The following is an 18,380-nucleotide window of genomic DNA, read 5'->3' on the forward strand; positions in this document are numbered from 1 at the left end:
TAGAGAACAGCAGGCTGGACATCCAGAGACTCGTACTTTGAACAACTGCAGTTTGGAAGGCGTAGATGTCTGTACAGGCTACAGCTATGCCACATGATGAAGCCACTGTCTCCAACCTGTCCCTGAGCATTCAAATAATCTTCTTTACTTCCAATGAGCCTGCTCTTGTAAGAGCTCCCTAACTTACTATTTCAGATGACATTAAACAGCTTATTTTTAGCCAGCCTGGCTAGCTGTGGCTGAAATGCATTGGCAAGAGCTTATTGAAGCAGCTCAGCCACAGAGGGTGCCCCAAACCTTGAGATACTGCAGTCTGTGCCAAGTTCAAGTGCTGAGATTTAGTTTGAGATAAAGCACATATTCTCCAACACACTCAAAACCCTAGTGTTGCTTAGGCCTAACCGGGAATAAGCTGTTATGGAGCAAGAAAAAGGCAGGAATGGAAGAGACTAGGGGAGCTTGTGGTGGGGAAGACTGCCAGGGAAGACACTGTGACACTGGTCAGAGGGCAGGTCTGGAGAAGATGCACCCAGACAGTGGGCATAAGACTGCAAGAGGGAAGACCTGGGAATGCAGCTTAGGTCCTTGAGTCTTACCAGTCAACTATGCTAAGGGACTGATCATGCAGTGTTAACATTTTGTTCGTAATATTGTATGAATATGAAAGGATCTATTTGTTTAAACTAGTAAACAAATTGTTTGGAAAACTGATTCCCAGAAATTCTCCTAGTTAAATTGCCAGGAAGTATCTGGCAGAGTTTGACAATGCAAAATAAGTAGCTCCCAAACTCTGGGGGTACAGAAATAAGCACAAGTTCTTTTTCACAAGCCAGCATGTGTGCTTAGGAGTAGGGCGGGTGGGGGAGGTGTGCCTTCAGGGTGTATTTAGTGGCTGAGAAGCAAGACCTTGTCTTTGGCGGATAGTTCCAGTTGCTGCAGGGCCAAGCTACAGTAGGAAGAACACCCCTCTTGCTATTTTGGTTTCCTCAGTAATACTTTGAGGCAAAGGTAGAAGGTCACTGAAAAGTTGTATGCACTTGACACCCACATGAGTCTGCCCATAGAACAACCACCAAAACCAGGAGAAGGTAAATTTGCTACTTTAAAAGTACATTCTCTCCTTAGTAGGAAAAAGCACCTTTTCCTCAACTGACAAGCTTCTCTTGTGCTTATGTTTGGTTCCATCCCCTCAGTAAGGTTGTCTGAAAGTTACACAGAGGTGCAAATGGTGCTTTCCCCCACCTTCTTTCTTTTTAAGAGGCAAGGAATACCACATCTGGACAATCTTGCAAGAAAGGAAGAAGCGGAGAGAAAGGGGTACCTTTACTCTGGGAAAGATGATTCACATCCACTAGCAAAATGCTTGGTTCAGAAGATTCCTCAGACTTTACCCAAACATGGCTTCAGAATACAAGGTGTTCCCTCCCACCCCACCATGCTCCCTGTCAGACCAAAAAAGCTTAAAAAAAAAAAAATCTATGCTGCTATTGGTGGTATTTTAAACACCTAGGACTGACAACAAAAGCTCCCAAGAGTTCTGAAGAAGTCTGTCTTTACCCAGCACTGCTTGCAAGGAAGAGAGGGGACTGAAACTGGAATGATTCTCATCTTTCCACATCAAGCACTTTTCCAGCGCGCACATCTCTAACCATGGCTTTTTGGCATTCTTCTCATTTTAATAGCCCTGAAAGTATCACTTGTCCTTCCTGAGGTAGGAAAGACTGAGTACAAATATGCCCGAAGTTAAAACACAACAGATGTGAGCTTCCCCAAACAGCACGAGGAGCCAGACTGCAAAGCTACCCTTGGTTATTAGCCTCCAGCTCTTGGGGTACCTAACCCTGGCTCCAAGACACCCCCAAGCAGTCATGTACAAAATGCACATCTGAACTCTGGAGCTTTGGCCTCTCTCTACCAGAGTGCTGAAGAGGCAGATCCTGGCACACAACAGCCGAAGCTGCAGCATGGCTTTTGGTGCACCCTTAGGGGCTGGTGCCATAGGAAGCTATTAATTCACCTCGACTCTGCTGCCTGTTGACTATCCCGCCCAGCGTCCATCGCCGGTCCAGGCGTCTCAGGTGAGCCTTGCGTCTCTTAGAAACTAGTTTGGAACATGGATGGAAACAAAAAAAAGACAAAAAAAAAGGAAAAAAAATCATGGGAGGGTGAGGAATAAAAACAAAACATGGCATTTACAAGCACTGGTCTTGTTAGCAGGAATGGGTTAGGTGGGATGCAGACATTTTGTTTTAGTTTATATAGTACAGTGGAACAAGTTAGCTTCTTGAGCCTGAGCAACATGAGCCACCTAGAACTGTCACAAATTGCCACCCTTGCTACTGGCTTTCCTTAAAAGAACCAAAAACATACATACACCCCAAAACAAGCTGAACAAATGAAGACAACTTGTCCAAGGAGGCTGCAGTGGCGGGACAGATCAACATCATTGCTGTTGCGTCTCCTAGTTAGGCTACAGGATCTTTGGAAAATACCGTCTATTGCATATGACATCAAACCCAATAGGGCTCTAATCCTGTCTAAGCAAATTATCACACTGTAAACAAAACACAGGGTGGGGGGAAGGCAGCTTCTCTTATGCGAGTTCACTTGTAAAAGCAGCACTCAGGAACAGAACCCAAGTGAAAAGTGTCTCATGTCTCTCCTTGCTTGCAACACAGGATTCACAATCATTGTCATAGCTAATTATCGTGATCCAAATTTCTAATATACTGATTACAAATATAAGTAAAAACCTAACCTTGCAATTATTGAGCAGGCTCAAGAAGCTAACAAGCCATAACTGAGAATTAGTTACACACTGAAACAATAATTTATGCTTAAAATATAAACAAAGACAAGACACCTATGGAAATGGCATTACGAAAGCAGCTGTGCACAGAGGACACCACTTGTTTTCTGGATTGCACATGTAGAACTGTACTCAGCTCCTTCTTCTGCTTGTGAAGGTGTGAATGACACAGGAACCATTGGACTGGCACAGAAACACAGATAAACATTTCCCTTTTTCCATTCAAGGGCTTCCATGCTAGTTTGGCAACTACTTCAACGGTGCTTGGTGCTGCCACAAAGCAATGCAAAATACTACACTTCAGCTATCACTATAGTGCAAACACAACTGTTTTGCTAGTGATGCTGCGAAACTGTCCATAAACTTTGTTATCACATAATTAATAATCACTCAATTCTGCTTATGTGCACTCATTTGGGGAAGATACCCTTATGAGAGCAGACACCATCATCTCCTAGAATTATGTTCTGTAGACAATCAGGCACAGCAAAATTATTTGATTGGGGAACGATTAGCTGAATAAGTAAAAAAATTAGTAACTTCCCCCAAAAGTGGCTTTTGCCTTTTTGCCCTTTCTATCTGTCAGGGGCTTAGACCAGACTTCTGCACCTAGCTCATTCTTCCTCAGTTTCTCCTTTGCTGTAAGGCCTAAATCCTCCCTAGTCACCCTAAGTGGAGGTGAGGTAAAGTGGTGTTGAACAGACACAATATCTAGTTTGTGGTACTCTGTACTTCCCCTTTTATGCCACATGAGTCAAAGAACCACCACAAATTTTCCGAGGAGCTGGATTTCAAGTTTATAGATTGCTGTGGTTTTGGCTAACAGAAATCAGTGATCCTCTGTGAAGCCCATGGTGGCACAGAAGATGAGCTGTGTTCACTCCTTGCTGGTGGTGTTTTTCTTACCAATTGTTTTAACCTGGTGGCTTTCTCCAAATCAACAGGACATTAGACTGCCAGTTACACACATGCTACGCAAGAGGCAACACAGGACACCTCACTAGACATACAGATTATAGCAGAGAGAGAAGCTAAAGCTAAATTAACAGTAAGGCTGCCTGCATTAGAAGGTTTCTATACAAGAAGGGAGGAAATGAAAGGTGTTGAACTTAAAGGCTTGCAGGAAGGAAGAGTGTGGAAGGGGTAGAAATTTGCTTCAGGTGTCAACACAGAGCAGTTACCCACAGCTCCTTGCTTGCACCAGGAGTTTGGAGGATTCAGCCATCCAGGAGCAACACTTAAACACAGTGGGTCACACAGATCCACCACACTGTGTCCTCCTCACAACATATGACTATCCCCAGTGATAGCCCTTTTATATCACAATGATGCTTTGTATAAGTCAGGTTTTCTTCTCCTCAACAATATTGAATTTTGCCATTTGATCCTAGACTTGGACTTGGTTGGTCATGCCACAGTTAATCAGCAGCAAGGTTATTTATCAACAAGTGTCTAAACCTTTCCAGAGACCATTTTAGGATGTTTACTTTAACAGCTCCTGTGGCTGTGAATGTTTCTTTAGATCACTTTCTGAATGTTTTCCAAGCCTTTTAAGATGGTGTTGGTGTAAACACAGGCCCAGGTAGCAGTCAACTGTCTGCCCTTGTCCTGACAAAAGATGTTGTGCAGGCTCAGACGCAGGGAGGAAACACTTTTGTCTTTCTCAGGGAACAGACTATTTAAACAGAGACACATGGAAATATTACTGCTATGTACAAGCAGCATTATTAGCAAGTTGCATTCAGCACCTCCTTATCTTTACAAGGGCCTTCCACAGCAGAGCAGACCTCTGAGTTTGCCTGGCTTGTGGACTTGATCCAGGTCCACTGCAAATGGAGAGGGCCAAGAGGCTGATACAGAAAGCTCTCTACATTAGTGTTTCTACCCTTTCAAAGTAGGCAGAGCACAGATTGAACAGTTGCAGGAAGTCAACATCTCCAGAAGTCACTCTGAAACTTGTATGAACTCTAAATCCAGGTGCTAGGGCACTTAATCCACTTAAAGTGCCTTCCTCGTCAGTTATATCGGAGCCCCTTTCTCCTGCCTCCTGAGAGAGAGTTGGCAAGTTTTCTGTGTAAATACGTTTACTTTTACACACTTGTCTTTAAGAAAGTGAATCTGAGTTGTTCTTTCCTCTCTTATGGAATAACTATCAGGAGAAGAATAGCCCAAGTAAAGAAGAACTGGGGGGGGGCAAAAATAAAGAACAAAGGAAGTCTCAGCTTATGTAGTTAACAACATAAAACAAAGTTACTGAAAAATGAGTGAAAGCTGGGGCACATCAAAGCAGCTGCAGAGGTAATGCAATTAGATTTGTCACTGAGATGGAACTGAAAAGAAAGGAAAGAACAGTCTCAGGTTTCAGCATATCTGGATATGGAGTATGGCAGGGAGCATGACTGCTGACCATAGCTGAGGAGAGCAGTGTAATGGATTAAGGGGGACCGACAGGAAAAAGATAAGGAACATTTGATGGATTTTCCATTACCCAGGAAAGACTGCTGTGTGGCAACAGCCCTGTGCAGAGTACACTCCAGAGGGCAACATGAAAGGCGGAGGAGAGCTTGAAATGAAAGCAGTTTAAGCAATAAGGCTGTCAAGCATGCACCATATTTAAGAGTCAGGAAAAGGGAGGAAGCTACAGATCAACAGACAAGGCATTCTTCAACTCTTTCAGAAAAGAGCCGTAAGTTTTTCTTCTTTACTAACAGGGAAACTTTACTAACTGCTTTTGCATCTGCTAAGATGTTGCGTCATACCAGACCGGTTCCCGTCCTACCAGTCTACAGCCAGTCTGTCTCTAAACCCTAAGTGACCCAGGATATGGGTAGCTTTGAGCAGGGAAAAATTAGTTGCAGAGCCAAAGATTTCAATAAGCCACAGATGTCACCCTTGGGGCCCAGCATAAAGTTCTGTTTTGCCTGTGTGCTATCTTAATGGGCAGATGGTCATCCCACCACATCTCTAAGCTTCCTGCCTGTGCTAAGGAAAGGTCAGCTGAGTTTCCACATACGTTTTACATAAGTGTCACGTCAAGAGCACCTAGAAATTTAGCAAGACGTTCATTAGAATGGAGCAAGTCATAATAAAAGTGTCCTTTGTACACAGTTGCTACATGAGAAGTCCATTAAGATGTGGTTAGTCTTTCATAATGGAACAGAGGAACATGTGAGGTTTCACTATTCCATTTCTGGAACCTGAATTAAGCATCTTTAGCCAAAAAACAGCGCAGCTAAATACATATACATGACAAATAGCATCTCAGTTTTAGTAGAATAAGACCACACCAAATAAAATTACCTTTCCACACAATCATAGACCACAGCAAACAGCAGTGAAACTAGTTTCAAGGATTAATTAAAAAAAATTGTAATGAGAAGCAAATTGTAATGAGAAGCAACCATTAAAGTTAAATCTCACTCCTTTTAATGGCCTGTGGCTCGAACAAGCACCTTCTTCCAATTAAAAGCTCTCACTTGTGTAATTTCTGCAAACAAGCCATGCAAGTTCTCTCCTTCCATGGACATGAGAGTCCAAGACCTGTACCAGAACATACTGCTTGGACTTGCACTTAAGTTGTTTGTATGCTTTTTAAGGGTATTAAAAGGAGCATAATTTTCAGCTTTTGAACCTTTTGTCACACTGACAGCCCAAGCTTGTCGCAAAGAGATTACAGGCATGGTAATTGACTCCAGTTTCTTCTGCAACAATTTATTTACTGATACAAGATGGGAGAAGAGGTTACTGCACTGGATTAACAGCCACAAGTGGCACCAAGAGTTTTCAAAGTTTTCCTGTGGGGTGTGGGGGGGAACCATAAAGTAAGTGAATACCAGTTTCCCCTTGATAACAAAAAAGCTTTCCATACCTTCCCCAAGTTTGGATGTGTTGATGTCAGAGTCATCTCTGGTTCCATTTTGGGATTCCAAGTATGTAGCAGGGACCCAGCCTTGCTCCTCTGCTGTGCTCACAAACCACCAGCCTACAAAAAGAAGTAAAAGAAGTTGCTCAGTCAACAGTAAGAGGAACAAGAATAGCAAGATGCTACTGAGAAGGCAGCACAGCATCAGCAGCTTTGGTGCAGGTTTGAGTTATCCGGCAGCCTCCTAGAAGGAGAGGGGGTTTAGTCCTATTATACCATTTCTATCAGATACTCTCACAGTGGTAAACGAGTGTGCAGGCAGGCCTCATGTAAAAAAGGTTGCAACGGAACAAACATCAGTTTATTTTAAGAAACCTGAAGTCTATCCATGACAGCTCTGATTTGAGTTCTCTAATTTAGTTTCTCAAAACAAGTCTGGCAACATGTACATCTACAGTATCAAAACACTTTGTATGTGTATATATGCATATGTGAATGTATGGGAAATAGCACAAACATTTCCCAAATCCTACTATGAGGTATCACGGAAGTCAAAAGATGGAAATAAGAACGACTTTAGTAGAAGGGCACAGATTTCAGAACAGGACACAAAATAGTAATTGCTTCAATTGCACTTGTCACCACAGCCGGTATTTTACAAACATGACCTGAATTCAATGCCCTGGGAAGCTGGAAGGTACTGCCTAGAACTGAAATAAGAGAGAAAAGCTAACTGAAATGTGACTTCAGGCCATAGGCACCAGTTACTTGCCTTCCCACCAGAACATCCAAGTTTCTACCGCTATCTACAAAAATGTTGAGTATTCACCAACTATAGGTATATAACTTCAGGGCACATCCATGGATGGATGAATGAAATTATAGGTGAGCCATCTTATGGTTAAATACATCCCAACCGTAACTATCCTTGCCTCTTTTCTTGCTTGGCTACATTGATCCTCCACTGGTTTTGATGTAGACTCACTCACTCACCCAAGAGCTTGCTGCTCTTAGTTATGAGCACAACTAGATTCTGCTCCATTCAGGTAAGGTCAGAGTTAAGATACAGGACAATAAAAAGCCCAGCAGGTAAAACAGTTCTGTTGCTTTCTACAATCTGCCAGTCTCCCCCCAAAATGCAAGTTGCTTTCTCAAGACAATGTGAACTATTGTTCAACACCAGTCTTTCAGCCTCCCCAAAGGGAGTTGAGAAACTAGCTATTTCTGTACATGCACCTCAAAACAGTTTACAGACTTTAACGGCTGTCATAAACCCAGCTAATTTCACAGGAGACTCCCAAGCCTGCCTGTGATGAGCAAAGGCAGGGACGAGCCATCTTGCCCTGTAAATAGACGGGGCACAAAAACTAGTTAATTTATGGTGGGGCAAAGCCCTGAGTTGTGTGACGGCCACACAGCCCTCCCATAGCTGGGAGGCCGCAGCCCTGGGCCTGGCAAGGGGAAGGGAGGCTTCGCTGGGCTCTGCCATCATGCAACATGCAACTTTCTTTAAAGAAAAAGAAAGAAACCAGCTGAAACAATGCTCAAGTGTTTATGCTAAAAGTCACCCAAGTTTGTTCCAAATCCTGTCATGGAAGATTTTACAAGAGGACAGTAGTCACAAACCCTCGTTTTCCTCCCTGGGGCCTGTGGCTGGGAGACAATGTGCCCCAGGGGACAAACCCCTCACTTGCCACTACACAGCTGCTAGGTAGCTCGATTTATTTACTCTCAAAACTCAGACATGGCTTTCCATTTTCTGGCCCAGCAGAGGTTTGGAAACTTTGCTTCACAAGGCTCATGGTTGGAAAGTTTAAATTTAGTTATTCCCCCTCAGCAGGAGGTGAATTCTCCTGCCACGAAGCCCACAGCAGCAAACACGCAGGATCTGCCAGACCGTTTCAAAAACACATCATAGAACCATTTAGGTTGGAAAAGACCTTTAAGATCATCAAGTCCAACCGTTAACCTAACACTGCCAAGTCCATCTTCATGGTTGTTCCTTATTTTACTAGCAACGTATTGACATGGGTAGCAAACGCTGTTTAACATACACTTATAATTAGGCACAAAATGTCAGAAGCTGGCTTTCAGCTGCTATCAATTAGACTGGAATAGTTTATGCAAACTCTTCCTCAGAAAGAAATTAAACAGAATTGCACAAAAAGGACTTGCCTACACTTAAAATGGGCCAAATTCAAACCATGGTAAAGTCTGGTCTTTGGAGGGCTGGATCACACAGCCTTGACGCCGACCCAGTGCTAACCCATTTCACAATACAGCTCCTCTGGTTTGGCTCACTGAGCTGCATCGTGGCCTTTGAGCTCAGTTCAACATCTTGTGTTTGGAGTCATGGGGTAGCTGAGCCTCCATCCATCTAAACAGGGCTCCCTGCTAAAAGGCAACCCCTCACCCCGCGCCTAGGTGTGCATACACATGCATCCCCCATACCACCGTGCCTCCTTACTGCCATTCCCAGCTCCTGAAAGGCCTCAGGAGGGAAGCCTCACGACTCACTGATCTTATGAACAGGCTCCCACATACCAGTTGGGGGTCAAGTCACATTTGAGGTAGGTTACAGTCAAGTAACTCAACCAAATCCATTGCAACATGCAGACAGAGCATATAACAGCCTAAGTGAGGTTTTAAGCTGCTTTGATTCTTCAAGCCATCACTAAGGTTAAAGCTCCTAATCACCACAGAGCTCATGAAAGTTATAATTTCTTTCTAAAGATTTCCTTTATAAACTATGTGCAAGGGTAAAGCATAAACGAGAAACCTCCGCAACTACTGAGAAATCAGCAGTATCTGTCCAGCTTCAGAGAAAACCAGCCCCCGCAGCGAAATTCTCTTCTCCCATTTCAAGCTTGCTTCTCAGAAGGACAAAAGAAGGGCTTTAATGCAGCTCATTGGAGTAGCATGTCCACAGAAAAAAGTACGTGTTACTTAAACAGCCTGAACAACTGAGAAGCCTGAGAAACTTCCAAGCAGCACCCCCCAGCAGCACAGAAGTCAAAAACGGATGCTCACAAGCAAGATGTGCAGGGTGTTAGAGTGGCTGAGCACACATTGCAGAGGCAACTCGCTCCTTGTGAGGCGAAAATCTGAATTATGATGGCACATCTAAGCCATAACCCTACAGAAAGGAAATTACAGCATAGTGCAAGAATTGACAAACTCCTAGCAGAAAATGGCTGAAGCACAGACAAGTTCCACAATGCTGTCCATGCATGACAGCCCAGAACTGCAGAACTCTGCCCAGCTGATCGTGAAGTACTTGCTCTGCACCATCCCATCATTAGAAGCATTAGGGCAGCTGCCATTTGGTCCTACCACCCGTTTCCCCCCACCCCAGGTTAATGGGGGTTCATGGTTTGCAGACAAATTAGCCAGACTGGCCTTTGTTTGCAGAAAGTCAGGGCTGTAATGGTGCAAACCATCTCTTTTCCACTCCCCTGCCATCTTTCCCAACCCAGAGCATCACAGAAACGTTGTTAGAAAACTTGCTTTTGAAACACAGAACAAAACATTGCATTTATTTTGAGTTCTCCCTCTATGCTGGAGTCGAGCTCGACTTCACGATTCATTATTAAAACCATTCTGCAGCAACATCTGCAGGGAATTATGTAAAGTTATCTCTGTGCACTGCCAAGCCAGTCTGAGGTTCGCTCTTGCACTCACACCATCTGTAAAAATTAGGCAGTGCTTTACAGCTTGAGTTAACCCTTACAGATGCCCCTATCTCTCAGGTATCAAAACACAACTCTAAAGCTGATGTGGCATGGATGTCTAGACTGAGACTCATCTATCCTCAGACGAGGATTCAAAGGGAGTTTAAGCCTCACAGAAGGCACACAGAGAGTTGTAGCCACTGCAACCAGACCAAGTTCAGCTTGAGCTTTGCTGCATTACTCCAAATCCTGCCTTAATACTAATCCAGGAATATGGATTTTTAAGGTAGGAGTGCAATTTTCTCCTCACATCTGTTGACCCTTTGGTTGGCATCTGTCAGCATCCCTAGCTGCAATAGCCAAGATGTCTCTACACTCAGAGTCCACCTGGGCTCTGATAACTCTCAGGCATTTTCAGCATGGAGCTACAACAGTTACCAAGAGATGAAAGGTTCCACTTGCCACACATACATACACACTGCAAGATGATGATTGCAAAATAGATCGGTCACACTGGAGAGTGAATAAATGACAAAAATACTGTGATTCTAAAGATCATGTTCTTGCTTTTAATTGTATTCCCAGTCCTCTCCCCGAAAGGCTTTAAAAAAGCAAAAGAATTAAGCTAAGTGTTACCCACAACCCACACCATGGGAAACTACTAGAACATAGTTAAAGGACTACCTTTTATGCAAGTTTTGCTAATGTATACATGCGTCCTCACCCATCCATGCTTCAATGTCGTCCCTTTCTCCACACCAACAGGAAAAATTAGTTATTCCTGTTGAAGTCTGCCTAATCATGAGATGCTACAAATCACTTAAAAAAAAATAATATTGGAGGATCATGCTGAACATTGGTTTCTTATTCTCCCTTAAGCCATTAACTTCTCTTTAGACTTGATTGTCAATTTATGACCTTAACTAAAGTAAACAAGAAGGACAGCACCACTGTAAAAGGGAATGGGAATCTCTCCTTCATGAGTAGACTACACATTCTTCTAAACAAACACTTAAATAACACTCCACCTCTCAAGAGTTTTGGAAAAATCCCACTCAAGCAGCAGTCTGGTACCTCTGACATGCGCTTTTTGGGCTTCAGAGAGCTGCTTCCTTTTAAGTCCTTCTGCCTTGGAACTCTCTTGAGGTTTTTTTTTCTGATCCAGCAACTTAAATTGTCCTACAAAGCAGTACTAGATGCAATCAGGTCACTTCCAGACCCGACACGCGGACTTTTTCGTGCCAACAGCTGATTACTTTCCTTCAGAGATGTGATCTGATCATTAAAAAACAGCTAAGGTAAGAGTATTGCTGTGCAGATGAAGGTGCTTGCTTTTTTCACCCCTCTAGAGCTCTTCCCAGTACATGTGTATTTGATACATAGGGAAGTCAGTCATAATTGCCTTGGACAGACCTCCAAAAAAGATGCAGAAGCAGAAATGTAAAGGCACCAGAAGCAGCATTTTGCAAGAGGGATTCTCTGCATTAAGCATGTTCTTACACCCACTTCCTAAAAATTCACTACAGTGCCTGTATGCTGTTAGACGCTATCACTGTACACGCTGGCTCTCCTCTCTGTAAAAGGCTCCTTCAGTCCCACACGCTTGGCAAACGCGCTGCGTTGAAAGCACTGAATTCACATGAAGGCCAGTGGCTGATTTCTGCGCGTTTTGTCCTTAACGATTCACAGAAGAGGCATCGTTCTTTTAAATACAGAGATACATGTAAGAGGTCTTCCTAGCATGGAGCCGACTATAGCTTGGGGTACAGAAGTCTGTGCGTGAGTCACTGCACAGCAGACTAAGGCTGTTTTCTCAGGATGAATTATTAAAGTTGGTGAAATATTAAAGGCAGCTTTCATCTTTAAACACATAACGTTTCCCAGCCTGTGTGCACTGCAGACTTCACTGCAGCCACCACTCAACCACAAAGCAATGTTTGTCTCGTTTTAAAGATGGAAGTGGGGCTCAGACATGCTAAAGGAAGAAAGATGTGCTTGTGGCAGACATCCTACTTGAACACAATTAAGATGCACAGCGCAGGTTCACTGCCCTTCATGTGCCATACCCAAAGCAGATTGGGCCACACATTAGGATTCCAGCTCAGCCACGTGTCATGATCCTTCCAGTCAGTTCACGTCCTAGAGCTACATGCTAGGAGCATGGTTCGCGTGGGCAACCCCACTTTCCACAGGAGCCTCATTTTGCAAAGTGTTGCAACCCTAAATGTCTGTGCCTGACTGCTCTCACAGTCAAGAGCGAAGGTTGGTACCTTGCTTGCAACTACGGTGGTTGCACTCTAGGTACCAAGTACTGCCAATACTTAGGACTCGGCAGCAGCACAAGGAGTTGCATTCCTTGCACTGCTTTAAGTGTTACATTACTGAGTTCAAGGAAAATAGAAGTGAATCCCAGAGTTTGGGTGCTGTTACATATAAGGGAGAGAATAGAGTTCTTCCCTGCATTAACTGGCTATTAAGGTAACCAGTTGTTTCAACTCTATATGGTTATGGATTTGCTATCCTAGTCCTTCCAGTCTGTCTTGTTCCTCCACCTCTACTACTAATCTTGTAGCATTGGTAGATGGAGACTTCTCAGCTGTGCTGTCAGCCTATCCCTTTGCTGCTGTACTCCAGTTCCTATGGTTGCAAAGCTGGCTGGCACAGAGGGCCTACTACATGTGAATAAATATCCTAGTTATTGCTGCCACAGGTTTTTTCCTGGACCAAAAGCAGCTGACTAGGTGTGTACATAAGTGCTTGATACAGAGTCCCAATGTGCGTCTCAGATTCTGGCTTAAACATCTAGCTTGCTTGGATTGGTTTCACATCACATTATATGCACAAACACACACGCATATACGTGGAAATTCACACCCTGACCTCTGCATTCAAATACATATTACCCTAGTCTTCTAGTGGGATTGGAACCATGTTTCCTCATACTTCTGGAAAAAGTAGAAGTGTTCAGAACATGGGAAAAGTTCATGGGAAAAGAGAAAACTGGATAATATACAACTCAGCTCTAATACTTTATGGGTTACATCACTAGCAGAGACGATGGATATTGAGAGTATTAGACAACTAGGAAATACCACAGTACTGGATTTGTTCAAATCTTATAAGCTAGTAGGTGACAAGCCTTCCAGAGGTGCACATTTGGCAAAACGCTTATGTATTTGTCTCTTACTATCGTTGTGACTTCTTTCGTGTATGTGTGTGTGCGGACGCACGCATGTGCGTGGAGTTAAGTAAAGCACACTTTATCTTTGGGTTCTGATAATACAAACTGGTAGTTACAAACTCTAAGTGCTCTGTCTGCAGCTATTTGCTATGGCCCAATTGTTACCCAGGGGCTTCCCCTCCCTGTTTAAAAAAAGGACCTCAGATTTGTGTATTGACACAGCTGGAATGAAGGAATCTGCCAAACACGTTTTCAAGAATTGGCATGTACATCCACAAAGCCATCATATAATCCAGTACAAATTACACAAGTTGTGTCCTTAAAGCAAGGGAGTAAATGCACTACCTATTACATTAACAGCTATGGAAAAGTCTTGGACACTGCCTGTAAATCGCAGATCAAGTCCCATCACACTCCAGGTCACCATCTTCCCCTAAACTGTCAAGGACCCTGGGATCCCCAAGACAGAAGGAGAGGAAAGCACCACTTGCTAAGCATGCCCATGGCTAACTCCAAAACACACACAGCCAACAAGCCCAAGGTGTTGCCCAGCATCCCCAGACCACTGAAATTAGGGGATCCACAAAGCAATGAAGTCAGCCAGTTCTACAGGCCAGTCAGCACCCAGGAAGTTGCAAAAAAAGGTTTGCCAAGGCTCAAACATCCTAATACCTTCTAAAAATAAATTTAAAATAATCTTTCCCTTCCTGCTTTACTTGATTTCAAGAATACCTAATGGTGAAACTGTCTCTGCAATGTGAGCTGCATTCCACATAGCCCAACATGTTTGTGGCTTGCAGCCTTTGTTCAGTATAGGAACAAAAGAAACTAAGAGAGGGAGTGCTTTACTCATAGGAAATATCTCATCAATCACGACAAGGAACAAAGCTATCTTTAGGTGGGCACACTATATTGTGCAAACAGCCTGGCTGCAGCTGCTAGCCTGTGAATGCCGAGTACTGTACAATAATTGGAGTAGAACAAGGTCCACCCATAGTCCACTGGCTTTCAAGAGGTTACTGACTTGCACTGGTATACTGGCCAACGTGGTCGTGCCATCCAAGCCACACTACCAACTCAGTTACTACAGAAAAAACCTGTTTACTGATCACACATTTTCCTTTTTTCATCTGATCTGTCTGGAAACAGGATTTCCTATCTGACCTCAAGTTCTGATTGCACTACATAACAATTTTCACGTTTTCTTGCAATTTTTTTTTCTCTTGGAAAGTGATAGATTTATGGGCAACAAGTGGTACCAGACAGTATCTTCCTTTCTTCTTTCCCTTCCCCCGAAGTTTTCTTTACTTCAGTAGGTCCCAGAAGTTGACCAGTGAGGATACTGACTGCTGCTAGTATCCTTCAGTACAGCTTCCCTGATCATGGAACTTCATGGGGCACTCTCCTTCCTCCATGTTCAGTTACAACCCAGAGTCTTTCATCTACTTCCAAAAGGCCTTCTGTCCTCTATCTCCTTTAGTGTTTCTACTGTTAGGAAGATGTAGCTCAAGTAGGAAAGTTAAGGAATAAATCTATCTCCAACCCTCCTTAAAGCCTGCCCCCCCACCTCTTCTCCAGCAGCCCATCATTTAAAGGTTGAAATCTATAGATCTGAGGTTTTAATGAACTTGTCAAAGTGATACTATAGGTACGATGTTTACATAAATCAGTATTTACAGGAGCTCCCAACCACAAGTGAGTTTGGCTGGGGCACGGACTCCAGCACACGGTGCAGAACGTACAGAAATCAGGTGGGCAAACCCAGCCCGTGGCAGCAGATGAGTAATCCACTGCCTTCAGAAAGGCTATGCCAGCGCAGCCAGTTCCTGCAGCAGATTTTCCAGAGCCATGAACAACTGACTATAGTAAAGGCATGCAAACAGATGGATTTATGCCCCACGGGGCATGGAGAGCTCAGCCCTAGGAGCCAACTGAGACTCTCTATTAGTCATTACCAGTTGTGGGGTTGTGTTTTCTGCGGTCAGCCAACAGGGTGCAACAGTCAAGCTCACAAGTAATTTCCTTTACATTCACAGGACTTAATCTTAAAGCAAACACATTTTGTGTCCAAGCTTTCTTTAGGAAAACATGAATAAGCTTTCAAATGGGCCTCATGGTAATCTTGTCCAAAGATTACAAATTACTTCCTAGTGGTTTAAAGAAGTTACAGACCCCAGCCCCAGCTGATAGGAAACGGCCTTCACAGGCAGCAGAGAATAACCAATATTTACTTCCTGCACAGATTGACAAAAGTCGCTTTTGTTTTAATTTCTTATTCTGAAGTCTGTAGAGAATGTGGTGTCAGTTGCTTACTGGGAAATCCTCAAAACCACACAGAATCAGGAAAAAGAGACTCTATGGACTAGGAACAATCCTAGCAGAGTACCAAACAGCACTCCAGGTGCTAAAGTCAAAGTCATACAGGAATCCCATATTTCAGTCAAAAATACATCTGCTACCTCTGAGGCAGTCTTCACTTACCTCAGGACAGAACACAGCAACATCGGACAAGAGCTCAAAGCAAGGAACAAAGGCTGCACTATATCCATGAGAAATCAGAGGATAAAGCAACCAAACAGTGATATTAGTTCAGTTTGAAGCACAGCTGAGTCACCAGATCAAAAATGCTGCCTTTTACAAACAGCTTTTATGGGATCCTTCTGAACCACAATACTCCTGCTAAAGGAACTGAGACACCTTGGTTTGCCAGTGCCCAGCACAGTGTGCAGACCAGCACCACTCTGCAGCACTCAGAGAACTGTCTCACAAATTTCCATATCCTGCCTGTTCCTTGAAGCTCTGCTGTCCAAATACAGCTTCTATCCAGCTCTATTTATTAGCTAGATCTGGCAAGATTGTAGCCCAGATGGTACGTTATCACAAATACTGATGTAAGCCAAACTGAACACCCTGCTCTCCCTCTGACACGGCTTCATTGCTTTTCTCCTGAGCTCCATTCAAGCCACGTTTCTGCAGCGACCCTGGGAGCTGAGCCTCAAAGAGCTGCCTGCACAAGGCTGCAGGAAATGACAGCTTCGGAAATGAGTACCAGAGTGATGAATAGCAGGCTACAAGAGCAGCCGGTGCGTTAGCAGGCTGCCAATTAATGAACTACATTGTATTGAACAAGGACATACATGGACAAGTAGTATCATCGACACTCCCCAGAAGAGATTATAAACCCAATTCAGTATTTTCTGAAGGGTTTTTCCAGGCTTCTCTAAAATTTAGAAGCTTACAGACTTGTTACTATATTTTGTTCAGCAGGAAGCTGAGCTGGCCCTATTTTGAGCAGTTTATAGAAAACTAAAAGAAGAGGGGAAAAAAAAAAAAAAAAAAAAAAAAAAGAGGGAAAAGATTTGCCTTTTACCTTTATCCATCATGAAGACCCAGACAGTGAGAATTACCTGTGCAGGTGGAAACAGAAGGGGACATTCACCTTTAGGAAGGGGGAAACTGGGCTCATCCACATAGACTTCAAAAAAGCAAAACCAGGACTTAGCAGGCTATCTGGTTCCATCCAGCTCTAACAAAAAGGTGCATCAGCATCATAAGAAGAGAAGATAAATATAAGAAAGTTACTGAGGCAAAAACCTCTGTTAAGATGCTTATTCTCCCCCCTCAGCAAAAAAAAGCACTCCTCTTACATTACAAAAAATACTCTGCACACAGCCAAGTAACTAAGCACTTGTTTGTACTTATTCTGGCTTGGCCTCTGGATAAGAAGGCTACACACTTTGCTCAAGCATCTTTGCAGTGGTTTTGCTACATGGTAGTAAGCATGTGATTTCCCTGCAGCTATGGGAACATCAACAGCAAAATTCCTATTAACACCTTCTTCACAGAGAAAGGCTGGGTTGCCGGCAGCCTCAGTTGCCAGTCTGCATCCAGGAAGGCACCATTAAATGTGCAGTAAGTCAAAGTCCCAATATTTAAACATTTTCATCTTCTGACTCTCCGTTCTGTCTCTTCAAGCTTAATCAAACAAAGCCGGAGCAAGCACTAAAGCACAGATTTGCTGGCAATAATCAGTGAGACTGATCTTCTGACGCTAAAGGTTAGCAAGGCAAATTAATGATGTGAGATACAGAAGAGCTGTCTATCTCCACGCATTTCACAGAGCTGAGACAAGACAAATATACCATTGTGAGGCTTATTCCTTTCCATTAGGAATAAATCAACCATGAAACAAGGGCAAGAGTAATGCTGTCCTTGGGCGAAAAGCTGAGATTTGCAGACCCTCCATTACAAACACACATGCATTACACAATACAGCACCATTTAAAATAAATAAGCAGCACAGTAAGGGATTACCTAAACCTGTTAGACAGATGATATAGAGGCATAGTGTTTATCTTTTCAACAAGTAGTCACTAAAGCTTACCCTATGAGTGCATGCAAGATTAAACCCTTTCCTCTCCCCAGCACAAGGCTACCAAAAGAGGACACGCTGGACTGCCTGTAACCACCCCTGGCCAGACCCTGCTGCAAGTGCTATACTTTCCATATATCTCCTTCTTTCTTTGCACAGGCAACTGCTATTCCCCAATCGCTGTGATGGGGAACATCATAGATGATGATAACATCATAGAAAACCTTGAGTTCAGGCATTTTGCAACCTTGCACTTTTCAGGATCTCACTCTTGGCAGATTGGTGGCCTCTTCCCCCCCCGCCCTCCCCTTCTTCCCCCAAAATGCATTGGTTTCCTCTTCTTATTTTGGGAAAGGTCAGTGATGGAGCACAGAGGCTGCATGTTCCCCACAAGCTGAGAAAGAAGATGGTCCTGCTGCTGGGGAGCTGGCCTAGCTTTGGGGAGTTCTCTGTAAGAGAACCAAGAACCAGACCCATTCTTTTCA

The 18,380-nt window shown here is 43.6% G+C and overlaps 1 protein-coding gene across 3 annotated transcripts in view; it reads right to left on the minus strand.

Moving 5' to 3' along the window:
* Positions 1-18,380, minus strand: part of SH3PXD2A (SH3 and PX domains 2A) — a 269,677-nt gene that overhangs the window by 33,805 nt on the left and 217,492 nt on the right. For 2 of the 3 annotated variants that reach the window (XM_075026319.1, XM_075026321.1), the window contains 2 exons: positions 6,678-6,791; positions 2,018-2,101 (listed from right to left, as the gene is read on the minus strand). In XM_075026319.1, coding sequence (XP_074882420.1) covers positions 2,018-2,101; positions 6,678-6,791 — 198 coding nt within the window. The remainder of the gene's footprint in view (positions 1-2,017; positions 2,102-6,677; positions 6,792-18,380) is intronic. The other variant, XM_075026320.1, reaches the window with a different exon arrangement.

The sequence above is a fragment of the Buteo buteo genome, chromosome 4 (genome assembly GCF_964188355.1).
Source record: "Buteo buteo chromosome 4, bButBut1.hap1.1, whole genome shotgun sequence".
NCBI lineage: Eukaryota > Metazoa > Chordata > Aves > Accipitriformes > Accipitridae > Buteo > Buteo buteo.